This window comes from Salvelinus alpinus, chromosome 28 (genome assembly GCF_045679555.1).
Source record: "Salvelinus alpinus chromosome 28, SLU_Salpinus.1, whole genome shotgun sequence".
NCBI classification, from domain to species: domain Eukaryota; kingdom Metazoa; phylum Chordata; class Actinopteri; order Salmoniformes; family Salmonidae; genus Salvelinus; species Salvelinus alpinus.
Window position 1 is genome coordinate 1163672 of NC_092113.1, and position 22593 is coordinate 1186264.

Sequence of the window (22593 nt, forward strand, 5' to 3'; positions counted from 1 at the left end):
AAGGCTACCTATACAAATATGGCAACTACTGTCTAATAATAATAACAAATAAATAATAATAATTAATAACAAAAACTTACATTAACAGCAAAAATATACAACTCTGGTACTCGACCAATGGTTGCCATCGCCACAGTTAATTTTTTAGTTTCCTCATTCCTTGTAGGTCCTGTTGGTTAAGGGCTTGTAAATTAGCATTTCACGGTAAGGTCTACACATGTTATATTCGGCACATGTGACAAATAAAGAATGACTTGATTTGATTTGTATTCCTTCATTTTCAGAATTTTCTTCTAATCCTTCACTTTATCCATTTCAGAAGTTTCTGCAATTTATCATTCTCTGCACATTTGTAATAATGTACACACTGTGTTACGTTTCCTCTTTCGTCTTTTTAATTTTTACAATATTTCTCCGCTGAGATCGCCTATTTTCAATGGGTTCAAGGAAAGTTCTTACTTTATCTACCAGCGGGCAGTGTCGCTATTCTGGACTCCAATAGGCTTGCTACTTGGCAGCTCCTCGAACACTGTGCCTGCTAGCAGCGCTTAGAATAAGCAGTCTTCTACTGACGGAAAAAAAACAACTGACGATTTACATAATGATATTGAGTTTCATTACTCTCGCAACATTCTTCCCTTCAAGCAATGTTCGCTTAAGAAGCTTAATCAACTCGTCGTCACTGTAATATGTGTGTTGTGGAGAAAATTACCAGGCAGGAGACGGGAGTACAGTTAGTGCAGTTTAGTAAGAACCACTCGTGTCCCACAGCCTCTGGCCCTTAAAAATGCCTTACAAGTATTGTATACCAAACAAATTTAAGGAAGTGCACTTTAAAATTTTACATAAGATATATCCATGTAATTATATGTTGTCCAAATTTGTGGCTATTGATGCGTTTTCTGCGTTTTCTGTGAAAAAGAATGTGAAAATCTGACTCATTTGTTCTATGAATATAGATCTGTGATGGAATTTTGGGATAACCTTGCAGAATAATTATTTTCCATTTTGAACACTACCCATGTTTTGACATGAAGGATATAATATGTTATTATTGCAATGATAACAAGACCATTGAAAGGATTGTGAATTGTTTTATTCTTGTTGCCAAATACTTTATACACAAACAAAGATTTCAGAATTCTTTACCAAAATTACAAATATTTTTGATGGAATTTAATCATCTTAAGACATTATCCCAAGTGAATAACAAAAAGAATAACAGAATCATTATAATGAGATTTTTCAGAGTGAATACAATTGCACTAGAATTGTGGTTATTGTTTCTTTATTTTTTAATATATTTAATTTTTCGTATTTAATATTTTCTTGTTCATACCTGTGTTTTGTTTTGTTAGACATGTTTGATGTAAAGTTGTTGATAATTTTGTATTATAAAAAAAACAAAAAACAATTTAACAAATTAAACAAAAAATAAATGAATCAAAAAGGGAAATACGGCCCCCAGCCCAATAGTGCGCATGTGCACTTCCTATTCGGTGTTGTAACATAACACTTTTGTAATACATTACTGCTTAGTAACAGCATAGTAACTAATATAGACAGATATAGATCACCGATACTGCACATAGCACAAGTCAAAGTATTTCTCTGTCTACGAAATGTCACTGGACTAAAGATGAGCATTTTTTGTGTTTAGTGAGATTATAGTTTGATAATAAACAAAGAATATACCTGCAAGCAAAGTTGTAATAAAATTACTTTAGTTTATTGCATTTTGTACAGACAAATCTATAAAATGGTTTGAGGAAACCATTAACCATTGTTGATGTATAAGCCTTTGACATGGTAAAACAACATGGTAAAACAACTGTTTATATATCCTTATTGAACACAATAGATAATACATATGTCTATATCTGTAAAATATTCAACTTGCATTGACACACAAATTAAACATCTAAGTTCTACTTTGATAGTTATTGATGTATTTACAGATGTTATGTCTTTATCCTTTCCTTACAGGTACATACACCGTCATCTCTAACACACACACACACACACACACACACACGCACACACACACACACGCACGCACGCACGCACGCACGCACGCACACACACACACACACACTACATTTTTACTCTACATCATCACTTTTTTTGCTAGGAGTGTGAACATAAAATTGTGAACACAAAACACCTACTAATCAATATATCTATCTTTAGAACTACATCAATTTCTACATTTAAAAATGCATTACAATGCTCCTATGGACCAAGTATAAATACAGTATCATAAGTGAAGATTTAGAAACACTAGTTCTTGTTTTTTCTTTTCTTGCTCGCATTAAGTGCTCACACTTCTCGAGATGATGAAGGAGTCATGAGGGTTGCACAAAAAAATCTACCTTCTAAAAAAAGGAGGCTTATTCAACATTAATACAACGTGGTGAGGTTTACTTTACTGTCATGAAAACGACACACCTACATGCATATACTAGGTTCTAAAGTCTGAGGGAACTAGAATACTGAACACACAGTAGTGCATTCTCAGTAAAAGCTACCAAATCCCCCTCACACTATGTATCATCCTCAGTGAAAAAAACAACAAAAAAGTTCCTTGCTTAAATCAAGAATCGGTCTGTATGCTATTTTAGAAGAATATGGGGTGGTTGTGCAGTACAGCAGTTGGAATTAGTACATAAAATGGGAGCATGGGGTATATTTCAAAAGTCCAAATATGCACATAATTGCAAATAAAGGGTGTCATTTGAGACACAGATATGGAGGAACGTTCTCCCAAAATAATTATGTTACTAGATTTCCTTGGACTGAATAGCCCTTCAAATGTTATTGTTGATTTAAGTTTTATTTCCCTTGTGGCTTTAATGATTACACTACACTGGAAGTAGCTGACGTATGCAACCTAACATAATTGTTTTGGTGGGGCAAATTATCTGTGTTGTAGTTAAATAATTGCATAATAATACATGTTCAATCTAAATCAACATGTATAAACAGGTAGGCCTACTGAGAAAATATTCTCAGGAGGACCATTCTATTTATATGACCCCTGTGATTAGTTTCACCCTGTTAATGAAATACTTGTGGCCAAATTCTTTATCTAAATTGTAAAATAAATAAATGAATATTACATTGCAGAAACAAACTGTAGAATGCACTGAGTGGACAAAACATTAAGAACACCTGCTCTTTCCATGACATAGAGTGACCAGGTGAATCCAGGTGAAAGCTATGATCCCTTATTGATTTCACTTCAATCAGTGTAGATGAAGGGGAGGACACAGGCTAAAGTATGATTTTTAAGCCTTAGGACAATTGATACATGGATTGTGTATGTGTGCCATTTCAGTGGGTGAATGGACAAGACAAAATATTTAAGTGCCTTTGAACAGGGTATGGTAGAAGGTACCAGGCACACCGGTTTGTGTCAAGAACTGCAACACTGCTGGGTTTATCACGCTAAACAGTTTCCTGTGTGTTTCGAAAATGGTCCACCACCCAAAGGACATCCAGCCAACTTAACATAACTGTGGGAAGCATTGGTGTCAACGTGGGCCAGCATCCTTGTGGAACACTTTCGACACCTTGTAGAGTCTATGCCCTGCCGCATATTCTTTATGTTTTGTACACTCAGTGTACATTACTTGCATGCATTGAACAAATCACAGTTATTCACATTTGTGCACATATGCGCTAGAACTATCACAGTGCAATGCCTGTATCTGCTTTGGACTGACACAAATAGCCTCGCAGCAATATAACATGTTGGATTCTACATTAATTAAGCGGTGGTCTAATTAAATTGGTCAAGTTATTTTACAGGGTTGTAAACAGAAGTGCATTCCTGATTAACACTTTCATATCTCACGGTTTCAATGTAGTCAGCAAGGCAAGGTCCAATGTAACATGGTAAGAATACATGGATTCGAGAGCCCTTTTCACACCATGTTAAAAAATGGATGTAAATTCTCTGACATCTTTGTTGCTGTAGGGAAGGATTCTAATGTATATTGGGACATGATACTTTGGAAACACCTGAAGGACGGCAGCTTTACTGCAACAATTCTGTCACTGAAATCCCTTTCACTTCTAGAGATAGAGTCATCAAACATGGGAATGTGATACCGTTCTGTAAAGGTCTCTCTGACCGCTGCCAATGGTGGAAGCCATTGTTTTGTTGTCTTTGATAATATTGATAACTACCACAGTCACACTGCTTGCTGGTGGATCAGTAGATTGGGGGTTATAGGGGAAATCTTATGTGTCTTTAGAAACCACATATCTAAGAGCCATGCTGTAGCCAAACATACACAGTATCTGCACAACATACATCCGTGTGCCAACACACAGTCATTTTCCGACCATAGGTATTTAAGCTCTATAGTTCTACGGCTCCAGCACTTGCCATCTCATGTACCCAATAACCCCACGCACAAAAATGGATAGATCTACTTGATTCAGAAGAATGAGGCAATTTAAACATCGTCCTCACGCAATAACAGTAGGCTCATTAGTGTACTCCCAAGGCCGGACAACATTTTTCGTCCATGTCAAACTGTTGATATGGGGATGGACACAGCTGAACTCCTATTCTGACAAAATATACATTTCCAATAAATATATACACTACCGTTAAAACATTTGGGGTCACTTCGAAATGTCCTTGTTTTTGAAAGAAAAGCAAAAAAAATTGTCCATTAAAATTACATAAAATTGATCAGAAATACAGTGTAGACATTGTTAATGTTGTAAATTACTATTGTAGCTGGAAACAGCAGATTTTGTATGGAATATCTACATAGGCGTACAGAGGCCCATTATCAGCAACCATCACTCCTGTGTTCCAATGGCACATTGTGTTAGCTAATCCAAGTTTATCATTTTAAAAGGCTAATTGATCATTAGAAATCCCTTTTGCAATTATGTTAGCACAGCGCAAAACTATTGTCCTGACTAAAGAAGCAATAAAACGGTCCTTCTTTAGAGTAGTTTAGAATCTGGAGCATCAGCATTTGTGGGTTCGATTACAGTATCAAAGTGGCCAGAAACAAGTAACTTTCTTCTGAAACTTGTCAGTCTATTCTTCTTCTGAGAAATGAATGCTATTCCATGCGAGAAATTGCCAAGAAACAGAAGTTCTCGTACAACGCTGTGTACTACTCCCTTCACAGAACAGCGCAAACTGTCTCTAACCAGAATAGAAAGAGGAGTGGGAGGCCCCGGTGCACAACTGAGCAAGAGGACAAGTACATTAGAGTGTCTGGAATGATGGTTTCTGATAATGGGCCTCTGTACGCCTATGTAGATATTCCATAAAAAATCCGCCATATCCAGCTTCAATAGTTATTTACAACATTAACAATGTCTACACTGTATTTAGATCAATTTTATGTTATTTTAATGGACAAAAAAAATTGCATTTCTTTCAAAAACAGACATTTCTTAGTGACCCCAAACTTTTTAACGGCAGTGTATGTCCAAGAAATGTCTTGTGTTTTAGGTTTACAGTAGGTTTGTATTGCATATATACCAGAGTTTTAACACTCAAATCGTATTCCACAGTTCCAAATCTCCACATCTTTTCATGTTTTCTGTAGTTAAATGATGACTGAGGCCAAACATATTGACTCAATTACTAGTTTCCCTAGAAAGACAATGTTCCAGCTCTTGCCCTAGGTCTGGGATATCTGAGACATATCAACTACCTATTTTGAACTCAAAAGATAAACTTTGGACAATTTTCTTCATGCATTAATTTATCCGAAAAAAAAACAGTTGAGTGAGAAGAAAAGTGACACAACTGTATGCTAAGTGTCTTGTCCTCCATGACAACTAACCAACTCCTGTCTAAAAGGATACCATATGAAACTACTGTTACAAACACCATGCCAACAGTAATATAAATAAATACATTGTTTTCAACCATCAACTTTTAAACAAGTCATATCATATTCATATGTCCAGTTACTGTATATACGTTATAGTATTTATATATTACTTCAATACTATTATAGATTGTATAGTTAAATATTTCCAAGATTATATTATTTTGTATTTTCTGTAGTATTTGTGTGCCACTTAAAAAGTGTGCTGACTGAAGATAACTATCTACCACTATCTAACCCCAGACCTCATCACCTCTCCCTCAGCTTAGAGCTGTCAACAAATCCAGAGTGTCTTACTGGTATCTATGGGACCTGTCAAACACCTAAATAGGTCTGTCCCCTCACTGATTTCAGCATACTTTGAAGTATATTTGGGTAACAACTGAATATTTAATAATATCTCAAATAAACTCCATGAAGGATTGTATATATTTTCATCTGCCCTTAGACCTGCCCTTCAATTTTAAGTTCAAAATATCGTTTTGTGGCTTGAATCTACATTTTCTCCAACTAAACAATGCTCAGTGGAGATGTTGATTGACTAATGTCAGCTATGAATTCTTTCATGTTTTTTTCACAAAGAAAACAGTGTCATGTCCAGGTCAATAACTTCATGAACTATGTGATTTGCTGGAGCAAACTGTAGCTGATTGTTGAACCTCAAGGACAGTGTTGAAAACCACTGACTAGTGTCAAACATCCCTGCCTTGCTACCCAAGTAACTCGAACCCTGTATACCCTTCCTAGTCCCCAATCTGATTTATAGATTTCTTTACATTTTTGTTTTTGGTTCAATATTTACACATCAATCAGAATAGCAGCTTTTAAAATTTTTGAACATCTATAATATGTCATAATATGTTAGATAAAGAATATCCTTCACAGAATACAGTGTACATCACACACAAAATATATTGTTTTTACGTAAACTATTCAATAAATTTAATTCAATAATTTTCTTCTGAAAACAATATCATACAAATGTATATCATATATCCTATGTTTCTATCACATGTTCAACAGTGCCATCCAGTGCACAGAAACGAACATGTTAAATATTTGCAAATATGAGGTCTACCTGTATGTACATATATCTGTATAATATTTGTTTACAAAAATAATTAATACGATTCATGTATTATTCCAGGGTTGATTCTTTAGACATACCTTTGTAAATATGCAGAACATAGGGATTCATTTACATTTACATTACATTTAAGTCATTTAGCAGACGCTCTTATCCAGAGCGACTTACAAATTGGTGCATTCACCTTATGATATCCAGTGGAACAACCACTTTACAATAGTGCATCTAACTCTTTTAAGGGGGGGGGGGTTAGAAGGATTACTTTATCCTATCCTAGGTATTCCTTAAAGAGGTGGGGTTTCAGGTGTCTCCGGAAGGTGGTGATTCACAGTCATATTCTATTTAGCAAATAAATAGGTGTGCCACACTGAAAATAAATTGTTTCTTCCCATTCTAGTCCAAGGTTGTGAAGATTTCCGATGGGTTCAAAACTACTCATTCAAACCAGTTGTAATTTCACTGCTAATTTCCATCTAAAGCATAGTTTGTCTATTCACTACACCGTTTTGCCTTTGTACTAAAAAGAGGTTTGTATCAAAAAGTTATTTATTGTCCTATGGCACGATTTGTATATTTGTATTTGGCAAGAATTGTAGAATTCACATTTCTAGACTGGAATTAGTGTAAACCAAATGATGATAAAGAAAAACAGAGGTATTTACTCAAATATATCAGTGTATCACAAACATTATATATTTATGAGTGTCTCTAAATTAGAAATTTACATTTTCTAATGTAGACTACATGGTAATATATTCAAATTGTTGCCATGGTATTATAGTTTCAAACACATGGACTTTTGTTTTAGATTATAACACAGTAGTTTCTTGACATCTACTTTATATCAATACATTTTCAGGGTTTCTCCTTACAGTTGTATAACTGTAATAACAATAGTTTATGCCACCTAAAAGTCTTGTCAGCACTAGTCACTGATCAGGAGGAGCATCAGGTGCAGCTGGTAACAGTATGTATTAAATGATAGGACAAAGCACACTATTTACGGTAAACAACACCAACCATCAGTATTCAGTGAGTTCAGTGAGAAATGTAATTCATTCGATTAATCGATTACATTTCAACTCCCGTCTGTGAACGGACTGGTATGAAGTTGACCTTGACAACAGCATCCTAGTAGCAGTTTGCCTGTCTCCTCCACACGTCACTGTGTGCTGTGCCTATGCATGCAGTTATCCTTCCTTCCTTCAAATTGATATAGACTGTGCTGCTGCTCAGGATTCGTCGACTGACCTTGTCCCCGAGGTGAAAATCCATAGGAAGACATGTTGATGATGATTGATGAATTCTCAACCCATCCCCTTCCCTCAACACATCATGCCGTACATTACATTTAAAATAAGCTAATGCGCAACAACAAAAAGAGAAAAAGATATGAAGTGTATCCTCTAAATACATGAACAGATGAATAAATCAAAGTGCAAAATCAAATAGACCAGCAATGAGAAGATATCAATCCCTCTCTTGCAAGTAACCCACATCCCTACAAAAAGAAGAAGAAAAGCAACAATATTGACAGACAGGTCAAATAAAACACAAGGACAAACAGAACAAAAACATTGGGTCTACCAAACAGAAATTATTTGTCTTTGGGATATGTTCACTCCTCAGCATAAGAAGAAAGTCATGTGCCATTTGGCATCTAGTGATCTGATAGCCATAAAATAACCTAAACAGGTTGATGCCACAGCTTTCTAGATGATGGGAGGAGCAGCCATAATGCTGGTAGGGGTGACTCGGGGAGAATTTAGCCAGTGCGTTTAGGGGGCTCGGGGGGGGGGGGGGTACTAACTACATGGTGCAAAGTGAGCTGATATGTTGTGTGTGTGTGTGTGTGTGTGTGTGTGTGTGTGTGTGTGTGTGTGTGTGTGTGTGTGTGTGTGTGTGTGTGTGTGTGTGTGTGTGTGTGTGTGTGTGTGTGTGTGTGTGTGTGTGTGTGTCTGGGGAGGGGTGTTAGTGGGATGTGAGGGATGTGACGGGAGTAAAAGTGTAGAGGGAATAGAAGCAGGGGCCATAAACCATTAAGATGCTAGGTGAGTGGGTGGTGGGGGGTTGATGTTTTGATTTGAGGTTGTTTTCTCAGGAGTAGATGGTGATGACCTCACGTCCACCCCCACGTACTAGGAGGACCCGGTTGAGACCCTCGGTGAGGACCTCGAGGAACTCCATATCTGACAGATGATTAGATTTAAGGAATATGCAAGTTTTCACAACTGGCGTTCATAGCCTATTCATGAAAGCTATTTGCTATCTTGTATAGCTCTTTGGTTTCACTTACTTAAATGACAGTATAAGCCACATAATGTTATAATATAATATCATATAATACGGTAGGCTATAATATGATACATCATGCCAAGAAGTGATAGGATACAGTTTTCCTCTCCCATGCGGTTCTTGGGTGGTCCGGGCATGTTCAGCAGAACCAGTTTGGCATCCTTGGACTTCTTCATGATGACCTCGTTGAGCCTCAGAGCTGTGTGCATGCGCCTCACGTTGGACTGGTTTCTAATGGGACAGACAGGCGAGGAAGGAATACAGTACAGGGTGGATGTTGAGTCATTACTGCTATTTTTGCATGAAAGAAATGTAAACCTCATGACAATGTAATACTTACAGGCTCTCCCACTCCCTGCAGCATGGTAAGAAGAGAATGACAATGCAAAGAGGACTCTTTACAATACTGAAGATACATTGAGAAGTTGTGCTGTGCGAATGACACTAAAAGCCTTTCAAACTTTTGGGCCATTACTCCTGAAACTAGCTTTTAAACCACTGCCACTCCCCAACAGCAACAACCTATAAATACTTTCTCCTTATCTTCTGTTTACTTTGGAAGTAGCTGATGTCCACATAAGCCTTTGGACACAATGTGATTGAAAGTGAAAGTGAAAGCAGACTCACGGCTTCATGTTGAAGATGTCTTTGACCCCGCCCTGCTCTGGGTGGGCTGCCGCGGCCTGGTGCTCAGCCTTGTCTGTCCAGGTCATCTGCACCCCCGACCCGGGGGTGGCAACTCCCCCTGCAGGCGTGATGGGAGACGTGGGGCTGGTGGGGGTAGCGTTCTTATTGTGGATCAGCTGCACCTGTTTAGGGCGGGAGACAGCCACAGACTAAGAGGAGGGCACCGCACGACAACGTGAGAGGGTGAAGGAAAGAAAGAGACATCTGTCGGTTGGGGTGACACATCAAAAACACCAGACCGCCACTAGGCAGTGAGTTGAAAGCACAATTGGGTCATTTATAGCAAAGCAAGTATGTAAGATGCTGCTCTGTCATATCCCTTCTTTATGCTGCGGAGGAAAAGGTCCCCTTAAAATGCTACACGCCGGAGGACAATGTCAAAGTGAGAGAATTGGCATTTTGACAGAGGACAGAGGATTAGGTAATGCAGTAGGCCTAGAGATGAGAAAGAGGATAGACTGTAGAACAAAGAAAAATGCAGTGGATGTGAAAGATGGTGTGAAATAAGAAGAAAGTTTAAACAGCAGAATGAAGGACTGATAGAGTCATCTTCTGCACCTCAGTTGGCTGAGCATGGCACTTACAACACCAGGATAGCAGGTTTGATTCCCAGGACCACCCATATGTAAAATGTATCCACGCATGGATGTAAGTCGATTTGGATAAAAGTGCCTGCTAAATGGCATATATTATTAAATTATATTATTATACTACAAAGGGTTATCAAAGAGCAGTGGAAGCTCCTCAGAGGAGAAAGGGGAGGGCCATCCTCCTCGGTGAATTTAATAAAAAGAAAATTAATTAAATTACTTTTTAGATAAAACTATACTAAATTTATTCACATCACTAAATAATTGATTAAAACACACTGTTTTGCAATGAAGGTCTACATTAGCATCAACAGCACTCTGTAGGGTAGCACCATGGTGTAGAGACGAAGGTCAGCTAGTTTCCGCCCTCCTCTGGGTACATTGGTTCTCAACCCCTACCATAGACTTATACAGTAATTATGTCAACTTCCGTAGGACGTCCTCCAACCTATCAGAGCTCTTGCAGCATGAACTGACCCAATCCACCCAATCAAAGGATCAGAGAATGAATCTAGAACTGAAAGCATAAGCTACAGCTAGCTAGCAGTGCAGTGCAGAAAACGTGGTGAGTAGTTGACTCAAAGATAGAGAAAGAAAATAGTTGAACAGTTAGGAACTAATTCATTTATTCCAAAATGATAGCTAAACTAGCTAGCAAAATGCAACTAGCTAGTTTAGCCTACTCAAACACTCTGCTCAAAGAGAGGGATGTTATGTTAGCTAGCTGGCTATGACTATCCAACACAACACTGGAACTCTTCCAAGTCAAGGTAAGCTTTTAGTTTTACTAATTTATTGCCACCAGGGCCCGCCGGTGTAAGGGCTAAACTTCTTACTGAATGTAAACTGTAATATTGCTTCATGATTGTAGCGGGTTTACTAATGCATTCGTTCTATTAGCTATGTTGACTATAACGTTACTTTAGCTAATATGGTGACAACGATCTAGGCTGTGTGTAGCGGATATGGTTTGGCTTGGAAAGGTTGTTCACCTGGTCACATACAGCTGATGTGTTGTGCATTGAAGTCAACAAGCAAAGGGAAAAGGTGAGAGGAGGAGAGTGCATAGATGCGAGAAGGAACACGACGTGGCTAATATGAAAGTGAAACGTGTTTACGCGTGTATTCATTCCACCGATTCTGTTAAAAAACTTTTCTTAAATGGAAGCAAATGGAACGAAACAGGGATAAATTTGAACAATAGAAACTCTCGTTTGCAACTGTTGGACTAATGATTACACCCTAGATCAGCTAGAAACAGGCAAATGTTTCTCTTGACCTGTGTGCACCTAAGTTGCAAACTTTCACTCATAGGTTTGGTTGTAGCAACCTTATGATAGGGAAAATTTGAGCATCGTGTAGTAGCCTTAACCTATCGCTGTTACATTGAACTGGGAGAATGGAATATGAATGAAAGTCATCCAATATGCTGCAATAGAAACAAGGGCATGCTCATGAAAAAAAGTATAATCTTCTCTAATCTTAAACGGCACCGACCGCCACTGTCAGTGAGTTAGGTAAGATGACACTGCTGTACCTCCTCCTCCGGTTTCTCCACCACGCTGACTCCAGCCGGCTCCTCACTGCTCTGCTGAGACCGCAGGTTAGACGGGTTCTTACGACGGATAGAACCACGGGATGAATCAGTGATGCTCTGGATCTGCGGTAGTCAAAGCAACAAGGGATTTGAACTTTTAACAGATACAATGAGTTCAAACATGAGCGTTTGAGTCGAGATATGAGGGTGCTGTTGCAACACTTCAGGAAATCACATAAAAGAAATGTGTCAACACTTGACATATTATAATTTGCTCAACACAAAGCAGATTTGATGCATATTTTAAGTCGATTTTCTAGAAATGGATGACATTATAGAATGAAGACTTCTTTGTAAGATCACACAGGTTTGTTCTGTAAATCCTCGCGGGGTATCTTAGATTCCCTGATATGTTATTGTTGCTTAGTCTGCTTTCTTGATTAACGAGACAGATCAAACTGGGCAAGTGCAGACGCACAGATTACATTTTAAAACCAGCTCAGTAATTATAATCATTCACACGCTGCATTGCTCTGTTGCTGGCATTTAAAATTGGGTGAGTGATGATGGCTGGTAATGAAGGGTGTTAGAGAAACTACTTAGGAGCTTTTTTTGGACACTATGGGCTTTGTTTGGTGATCGCTAACAACTACACTGATCATATAAAATCATATTCAGTTACCTATGTATGAGTTATACTGTACATATTACATGGGATGTGTCAGGGCTTTACCTACCTCTCTCTCCATCTCGTTTTTGGTGAGGTGCATCTGTTTGAGGATCTGTGAGCGCTGCTCCATCACTAAAGTCTTCTCATATGTATAAGCCGAGATGTCACTGTCATGCTAAAAAGGGACATGGGTGTTAAAACACATATCCATGCACAGTATTCGACTGAAATGCTATTTCTCTCACCAATAAATCAATTTATAGAGCATATAATAGTTTTTCGTTTTTGTCTCTCACCATTTCCACCACCTCGACCTCAGCATCGATACGCAGGTGATACAGGAAGGTGATCAGGTCTTTCTTCATCTGGATGCTGTTGTCGTCCATCTGGGCCACGGTGAAGATACGCATCTTACACTTCCTCCACACCTGTCAACACATGGAAGTCTACGACTGATATCTCAATAACCAACACTGAAAAACATCCCAATGGGCACACACTGGTTGAATCAACATTGTTTCCACGTTATTGCAATGAAATTCAGTTGAAACAACGTGGAATAGACGTTGAATTGATGTCTGTGCCAGGTGGCATGTGCTATCTCTCCAAATCCCCAAATGGGGTCCAAATAGGGCCGTTGGTTCCCACCTTGTGCTGGCGCAGAAGGAAGGGCAGCAGCATCAGCATGCCTCCGTCATGGACGATCCACCACACGTCAATATGGCCTTCAGTGAAGCGCTCTCCATTGGACGGGTAGGCCGCAATGTTCTTAGGGACCAGCAGGGCCATGCTGGCTGCAGTCGTCTCCCTAACCACCTCTTCAAATAGATTGAACAGGAGTTGGCATATAATGATGATAACACACAAAACCATCCAAAGCATAGTTAGCCTATGGAAAAACTTCTCCTCTGACCACTTCTTTAACTCACCAATGAAGTTCCTGAAGCGCAGGTTGTCCTCAGCCTGTTTCCAGGTGCGTGGCCAGCTGACCAGCACAGTGTTGTGCTTCAAGCCTCCCAGCCCCCCGACCTGGATCAGGTGGGAGGTTCCGTCCCTCAGGTTGGAGGAGATCACCACCTGGGAGAAACCCTTCACCTTCTCGGTCTCCATCAGCTTCCTCAGAACCTGGAGCACACAGTGGGAGAGGGGGCAGGGCCAGAGACCAGGGTGTTATAAATTATTAATCAATGATTCATCAGTGTATGTGTCTGTGTCTGTGTGTTTGTCTCAGACAATACTGACCTGGTCTGCCTGCTGGGCCTCTGCATGGTTGTTGAGGTATGTGCCCACCACCGAGGTGCCCACAATGGTCAGGCCTTTTCCTGCTTTCAGCTGATTGGTCAGGGACAGCAGACGGGGCTGCTCTACATTATGTTCTGCATCCATGCTCACCAGGACCATGATCTGAGGCCTAACCAGGAGGAATATCAAATCACATTCAGACTTACAGAGAAAGTAACTAAAGCTGGAAACCGACAGAAAACATGGGATAGACATGGCCTGTTGATGTAATGTCTGTTTTTGAACACACTTGAAAATGCATGTGTTACCTACAAAACAAATACAGTACCAATCGAAAGTTTAGACACCTACTCATTCAAGGGTTTTTGTTTATTTGTAATATTTTCTACCATGTAGAATAATAGTGAAGACATCAAAACTATGATATAACACATATGGAATCATGTAGTAAGCAAAAAAGTGTATTTTATATTTGAGATTCTTCAAAGTAGCCACCCTTTGCCTTGATGACAGCTTTTCACATTCTTGACATTCTCTCAACCAGCTTCATGAGGTAATTACCTGGTATTCTTTGTTACAAGTTAATATGTGGCATTTCCTTCCTTCTTAACAGACGCGTTCTGTCTCCTAGAGATGAATGTAATTTGGTGCAAAAAGTGCAAATCAATCCCAGAACAACAGCAACGGACCTTGTGAAGATGCTGGAGGAAACGGGTACAAAAGTATCTATATCCACAGTAAAACGAGTCCTATATCGACATAACCTGAAAGGCCGCTCAGCAAGGAAGAAGCCACTGCTCCAAAACCGCCATAAAAAAGCCAGACTACAGATTGCAACTGCACGTGTGGACAAAGATCATACTTTTTGGCAAAATGTCCTCTGGTCTGATGAAACAAAAATAGAACTGTTTGGCCATAATGACCATTGTTATGTTTGGAGGAAAAAGGGGGAGGCTAGCAAGCCGAAGAACACCATCCCAACCGTGAAGCACGGGGGTGGCAGCATCATGTTGTGGGGTTGCTTTGCTGCAGGAGGGACTGGTGCACTTCACAAAATAGATGGCATCATGAGGGAGGAAAACTATGTGGATATATTGAAGCAACATCTCAATACATCGCAAATGGGTCTTCCAAATGGACAATGACCCCAAGCTTACTTCCAAAGTTGTGGCAAAATGTCTTAAGGACAACAAAGTCAAGGTATTGGAGTGGCCATCACAAAGTCCTGACCTCAATCCTATAGAACATTTGTGGGCAGAACTGAAAAAGCATGTGCGAGCAAGGAGGCCTACAAACCTGACTCAGTTACACCATCTCTGTCAGGAGGAATGGGCCAAAATTCACCCAACTTATTGTGGGAAGCTTGTGGAAGGCTAGCCGAAACAATTTAAAGGCAATGCTACCAAATACTAATTGAGTGTATGTAAACTTCTGACCCACTGGGAATGTGATGAAAGAAATAAAAGCAGAAATTAATAATTCTGTCTACTATTATTCTGACATTTCACATTCTTAAAATAAAGTGTTGATCCTAACTGACCTAAGACATGGAATATTTACTAGGATTAAATGTCTTGAATTGTGAAAAACGGAGTTTAAATGTATTTGGCTAAGGTGTATGTAAACTTCCGACTTCAAACTGCATATCGTTATTACATGTTCGTTGCGCAGAACTGTCAATGTGATAATGGCCCTGTCATTGTCAGTTACAATCGGGTAATTACCACACCTGAAGATGTTACGCAATTGGGTAGCTTTGACAATCAAATGGGTGGGTATAAAATGGCATGCAATTACAATGTGTAATGATGCACAATGGCTGCTTTGGCACTGTTGGAAGATTTGGCGAATGGAAGAATTTGGAGAGAGCGAATTTTCAGACACCAATGATGATAAGTGGCTTATGAGCCGTGCTTCTACACCTGCATTGCTTGCTGTTTGGGGTTTTATAATGGGTTTCTGTACAGCACTTTGATATATCAGCTGATGTAAGAAAGGCTATATAAATACATTTGATTTGATTCCGATTACCAAGAGCTGTTCTCTTGGATCTCTGTGCTGTAGTGGGCCCAGCTTCACAGAGAAGCACCCACAGAAACCAAGCCTTGCTTGTCCCACTTCAACTCCTTGGAAACCTCGTTAAGAGCGTTGACGGTGCCTCTTTTTGGCCTCCACTTTTATGTCAGGATCACGTCTTTTTTTATTTCTGAGATGGTCCGACCTTCTGAGCCAGCAGTATTCACAGCGCCTGCCACATGCTGCCGCTCTAACGCCTTTTTGGCTTTTGTAATGCCCACACTGTGTCCACCAAGCAACATATTTTTCCTTGCTTCAACCTCCCCTACAATAACTTCTATTTCACACTGGGTGAAATTTCTTTTTTTTAGCTGTCATTGTTGTCATGCAGTCAGTATGGAGGAATATTAATTGGGGGTGTTTCACTGACTATTCATAGGCAACTATGGGCGTTAAAAGTGTGGGACAAGACGCTCGCTCACGTGCACCAAATTTCGAGTTGATTGTGGTTTATAAAGGGAAACCGGCGTGGGATGTGTTATAAATCAGAATATTTTTGTGCGTAAGCACTTTCTGTGTTTCTTTTGACGTGAATGACGTGAATCCTCCGTACAGTTTTATAACAGTTCCTCCACAATCACCCAACCTCAACCCAACTGAGATGGTTTGGGATGAGTTGGATGGCAGAGTGAAGGAAAAGCAGCCAACAAGTGCTCAGCATATGTGAGAACTCCGGCAAGACTGTTGGAAAAGCATTCCAGGTGAAGCTGGTTGAGAGAATGCCAAGAGTGTGCAAAGCTGGCATCAAGGCAAAGGGTGGCTACTTAGAAGAATCTCAAATATAAAATATATTTTGATTTGTTCAACGCTTTTTTGGTTGCTACATGATTCCATATGTGTTATTTCATAGTTTTGATGTCTTCACTCTTATTCTACAATGTAGAAAATAGTAAAAAAGAAATAAAAACCCTTGAATGAGTAGGTGTGTCCAAACGTTTGACTGTAACTGTACTGTAATCTCCCTTGAGTTCAGTATGGTACAGATGATGAATAAAGCTTGTGCAATAATAGAAGTCTATTTTATAGATGTGAGTAGATGGCATTTAGCCTCTCTGTGAGTCACTGACCTCCAGTTCTTGGTGTGAGGCGGTCCCTCCTCCAGCCTCATGAGGGCAAAGCGAGCAGCGCTGAGCGAGATGCCACGTATACCATCTCCCCATTCCTTCTCCGCCCTGTCACACACCACCACGCAGAGAGTTCGATTCAATCAACCATTAATAAACTGAAATGTTCACTGATACTAAGTGTGTGGGTTTAATAACCTGCGAGTGTGAGTTACTAATGAATATAAGGACATCCCAACAGTGTTTAACCATTGTATTTGAAAATCTCCAGTTTGATTTATATTTCATTCAAATTTATTTTTGGATGGCCCATGTGTGAGAATAACATAAGTGCTGGTACATCAATATAGACTCCCTGTTTTTCTCAAGCAGCCACATTAATCAGTGTGACTAAGTTAATACAACTTGATAACCCTCTGAACAGAATCAGGATAAATTGCTAAGAAAACAGAGAAAGACAACTTTTCTCTCTAGACTCAGCCAAGTCTGTTATGGGTCTTGGCTCTGGGAAAAACCCATTTGAAGGGATTTATTATTTCTTAGTTGCAATTTTTCTCTGCTTTGTAGTCCAAGGACTGGAAGCTCACTCACCCAGCGAACTCAATGTATTTGTAGATGCAGGTAGCGATCACCATGGCAACAATGGCGTAGTACCAGGAACAGATGAACATGAGTGACAGACACAAGCTCATGCCCAGGAAGGAGAGAGCCCTGTGGGGGGCAGAAGAACAGGAAGTCACATCCTCAGTCTGTTGTTTGTTGCTGCTAGAGTCACACCACTTACTGATCATAATAATGGCCAGAGATTAGAGACAGGAAATCTTGTCTGCTGTTGTTGTGGTCTTGCCAACAGAGGATTAATATAGGCTAAGACAGGCTCCGGATTCCCACAGTGTCTCTGGCAGACTACTCAGGTAAGTAACAGCTTCCTAACAGAAACCTACTTGGCCTGACCAGATATCCGGTGCCAGACATAAATGCTATAGTAGACTGTTTCACACCTGGGAATATTAACACTCTTTGGTGATGATCCCACAGCTAAGATCTAGAGCTATGCTTGCTATGTTGAGTTGTTCAATTCACCAGTGGTAGAACTTGAAGCGAGGCCTCCAGTTGGGGGTTCTCAGTAGAGTCTGCAGGGCACAGGCCAGGTTGACAAACATGTAGCACATCAAGAAGAACCTACACAGACAGAAATGAGAACTCAGTCAGAACAGCTGTACTTGCTACCAAGACATAACCATCTCCACAGTGTGTTTAAGGTGAAGCAAAATTAATATTAGATGTGGGATTGTCTTACATGGAGAGGATGGGGGCAACAGCGTCCAGAGAGGCGATGATTATGCCAATCTCACAGATACCAGCTGTGAGAAGCAGGGCCCAGGTAGGCTCTCCGTTGGCCTTGCCATGCCCAAACACCTACAGACAACACACAACAGTGAGATACAATGAACTATTAACTATCCCGAGTGGTGCAGCGGGCTAAGGCACTGCATCTCAGTGCTAGAGGTGTCACTACAGAGCCTGGTTTGATTCCAGGCTGTTTCACAACCGGCTGTGATTGGGAGTCCCATAGGGCGGTGCACAATTGGGTTTGGCCGGGGTAGGCTGTCATTGTAAATAAGAATTTGTTCTTAACTGACTTGCCTAGTAAAATAAAGGTTAAATAAAATTAAAAAATAACACACATGCATGCACACACACACACACACCTGAACCTAAATCACAGCACATTGTAGTATAAAATTGAGTGGACAGTAGGAGTTTCAGTGTCTCCTTTTCTCTCATTCAGGTCACACTGGTCCCTGCTGCAGGGTGATTAATCACTATCTACCCACAAGCTGCAGACGGTGGGTTTGGCAGGGGGGGTAAAGACAGCTTCCATCACAGCAAGTCAACCTGAGCCTGGACTATAGTAGGGCCATGCATAAGTAATCACTGCTAGCTCCTACACACTTGAGAGGTATTTGAATAGAGTGGACTTACATTGCTCGGAACAAACAGATACAATCTCTATGTGGTATTAAAACAGTAGTAGCTGTGGTTCTGGTAATAGTATACAGTAAATTTACTATACAGATCATTACCAATGTTGTGTGTGCGTGTTCGCTGATTGACCACTCCAAGAAATAGCTGTGCTAGCGTGGTTGTGAAAGAGTGTTTTATTTGCCTTTATATGAATGTGTGTGTGTGTGTGTGTGTGTGTATGTACTCACTTTAAGGAAAGGGATGACGCTATCGCGAGAAATGGCCTGCAGGAGGCGTGGCGCTCCAGTCAAACTCTGAAGCCCAGCCCCACAGGTGGAGAAGAAGGATCCAATCACGATGACCCATGGAGATGGCCAAGCCAACGTACCAATCACAAGGTTACCGTTCACCCCCTCACCGAACCTGAGGTCAGAGTGATAGATTTCTAAGTTGCCTTTTTCAATTCATGTTTTTGCTATAACAACTGGCCTCTTCCATTGCATAATACATTCAGTGTACACAACTGTTTTTTGGATTCTCAGTGTTTTGAAAGTTATTTGTTGTTCTATGTTTTGTATCTGATTACATAGACAATTAGTGGGAGTATGTTAGTTACAGTCGCTAGTGAAAGTCTACACACCCCTTGCGCAGTCTTCACATTCTGCTGCCTGAAAATTACATCTAAAAAGGGATTGATGTATTGATTGCGTATGTCTTCATGCCCCAGAGTTAATATGGAGCAAAGCCCAGGTAATAACTTACCTAACCCTGGGACAGAGTTTTATTTTTCAGCAAGACAACTGTACACATTTTAATGCCAATGTCACACCAGAATGGCTTTCCAAGAGGTGGTGAGGTTTCCTGAATGGTCCAGTCTCAGTCCTCACTTTAATCTACTTGACAATCAGAGACAAGGTTTGAATATTGCTGTCCATCAATTATTCACAACCAAGTTTACTGAGCTTGATCAATTTAAATAAAAGCAATGGATACATTGCACTTAGAGTTGTGCAAGGTTGATAAAATCTTATTCAAAATGATTCACATCTGTAATGGCTGCCAAAGCTGCTTCTATCAAGTATTTACTCTACGGTGTGAAAACGCATGCAATCAAGACATTTATTATTATCTTTATTATTCATAATTTGGAGGAAAAAAGTAGGTTGTGTAGATCTGTAAAAAAAAGGCAGAAAAATGGGAAGACTGTGCAAGAGGTTGTAGACTTTCACTAGGCACTGTATAGTAATAATGAAGGCAATGGATGTATAGGAGAATACTAATGACTCACTTGTCCCTCAGGACCACCCCTTCAATACAGGCCCCGAACAGGACCACTGCAGACATGTCTGAGAGAAGCAGTGAAGGAATACACCTGCAGACTGTCTCCCAAACAAAGTTAGCTGAGCATTTACAAAAGCTCAAAGAAATATAAACCTAAATAAAGGATCAAATGCTTCATATTGTTTATTCAAACATTCAAACAAAGTATAGTTACTATTCCAGCGTATTATCGTCAGCAGTCCCTGAGAAAGTACAAATCAGATTTCAGCACAATGGACAGCATTGCTTCAGTAATACTGGCAGTGGACCATGTTTCAGAACCATGGACAGCTCCGCTTCCAGTAGAACTGCCAGGGGTAGTACAGTGCATTCAGAAAGTATTCAGACCCCTTGACTTTTTCCTCATTTTGTTACATTACCGCCTTATTCTAAAATGGATTAAATAAAAATGTTTCATCAAGCTACACACAATGCCCCATAATGACAAAGCGGAAACAGGTTTTTAGAAATTTTAGCAAATGTATTACAAATAAAAAACTTAAGAATTAACATATTATTCAGACCCTTTCCTATGAGACCCAAAATTGAGCTCAAGTGCATCCTGTTTCCATTGATCATCCTTGGAATGTTATGTTTCTATAACTTGATTGGAGTCAACCTGTGGTAAATTCAATTGATTGGACATGATTTGGAAAGGCACACACCTGTCTATATAAGGTCCCAAAGTTGACAGAGACAGGATTTGCTCGAGGCACAGATCTGGGGAAGGGTACCAAAAAATTTAGGCAACATTGAAGGTCCCCAAGAACACATTGGCCTCCATCATTCTTTAATGGAAGACGTTTGGAACCACCAAGACTCTTCCAATAGCTGTCCGCCCGGCCAAACTGAGCAATCGGGGGAGAAGGGCTTTGGTCAAGGAGGTGACCAAGAACCTGATGGTCACTCTGACAGACCTCCAGTGTCCCTCTGTGGAGATGGGATAACCTTCCAGAAAGACAACCTGCAGCACTCCACCAATCAGGTTTTTATGATAGAGTGGCCAGACGGAAGCCACTCCTCAGTAAAAGGCACATTACAGGCTGCTTGGAGTTTGCCAAAAGGACTCTCAGACTATAAGAAACAAGATTCTCTGGTCGGATGAAACCAAAATGAACTCTTTGGCCTGAATGACAAGCGTCACATCTGGAGGAAACCTGGCACCATCCCTACGGTGAAGCATGGTGCTGGCAGTATCATGCTGTTGGGATATTTTTCAGCGGCAGGGACTGGGAGACTAGGCAGGATCGTGGGAAAGATAAATGGAGCAAAGTAAAGAGAGATCCTTGATGAAAATCTGCTCCAGAGCGCTCAGGACCTCAGACTGGGGCGATGGTTCACCTTCCAATAGGATAATGATCCTAAACACACAGTCAAGACAACGCAGGAGTGGCTTCGGGAACGGTCTCTGAATGTCCTTGAGTGGCCCAGCCAGAGCCCAGACTTGAAGCCGATCGAACATCTCTGGAGAGACCTAAAAATAGCTGTGCAGCGACGCTCCCCAACCAACCTGACAGGTTTTGAGAGGATCTTCAGAGAAGAATGGGAGAAACTCCCCAAATACAGGTCTGCCAAGCTTGTAGCGTCATACCCAAGAAGACTCGAGGCTGTAATCGCTGCCAAACGTTCTTTAAAACCTTTTCTCAATAGGGGGGGGCGCTGTTTTCACTTTGTAAAAAATCGTTCCCAAATTAAACTGCCTCGTACTCAATTCTTGCTCGTACAATATGCATATTATTATTACTATTGGATAGAAAACACTCTCTAGTTTCTAAAACCGTTTGAATTATATCTGTGAGTAAAACAGAACTCATTTTGCAGCAAACTTCCTGTCAGGAACTGAAAAATCTGAAGTCGGGGGCTCTGTTCCAGGGCCATCCTATTCATTTGCATGAAATCTATGGGTCTACATGCACTGCATACGCCTTCCACTAGATGTCAATAGGCAGTGAGAGGTGGAATGGGGTGTATAGCTTTATCTGAGGCCGAACAAGACCTGTTGGAATGACGTGACCAGTTTTTTCATTGTTCAGCATGGCGCGAGAAGGACCTCTGGATTGCGTTCTGAAAAGCTTTCGTTATAGACGTTAGATATCTCCGGCTCTGGTTTTATTTGATATATGTGTTAAAAACATCATAAAGTAGTTATTTTAAACCGAGTTATATCAGTTTATATCAGTTTAT

General features: G+C 40.2%; 1 protein-coding gene across 2 annotated transcripts in view; it reads right to left on the minus strand.

Annotated features, from left to right (window-relative positions):
- Positions 1-1081: 1081 nt before the first annotated feature.
- The window catches only part of LOC139556932 (solute carrier family 12 member 5-like), a 109337-nt gene continuing 87825 nt past the window's right edge, over positions 1082-22593 (minus strand). Inside the window, exons 11-26 of one of the 2 annotated variants that reach the window (XM_071371090.1) lie at positions 20378-20435; positions 19338-19512; positions 18422-18540; positions 18205-18303; positions 17713-17832; positions 17125-17229; positions 13982-14150; positions 13669-13864; positions 13388-13557; positions 13036-13167; positions 12807-12914; positions 12070-12192; positions 9883-10064; positions 9596-9610; positions 9353-9486; positions 1082-9149 (exon numbers count right to left, since the gene is read on the minus strand). In XM_071371090.1, the coding sequence (XP_071227191.1) occupies positions 9058-9149; positions 9353-9486; positions 9596-9610; positions 9883-10064; positions 12070-12192; positions 12807-12914; positions 13036-13167; positions 13388-13557; positions 13669-13864; positions 13982-14150; positions 17125-17229; positions 17713-17832; positions 18205-18303; positions 18422-18540; positions 19338-19512; positions 20378-20435 (1997 nt within the window). In that variant the 3' untranslated portion in view covers positions 1082-9057. Of the gene's footprint in view, positions 9150-9352; positions 9487-9595; positions 9611-9882; positions 10092-12069; positions 12193-12806; positions 12915-13035; positions 13168-13387; positions 13558-13668; positions 13865-13981; positions 14151-17124; positions 17230-17712; positions 17833-18204; positions 18304-18421; positions 18541-19337; positions 19513-20377; positions 20436-22593 lie in introns of both variants that reach the window. The other variant, XM_071371089.1, reaches the window with a different exon arrangement.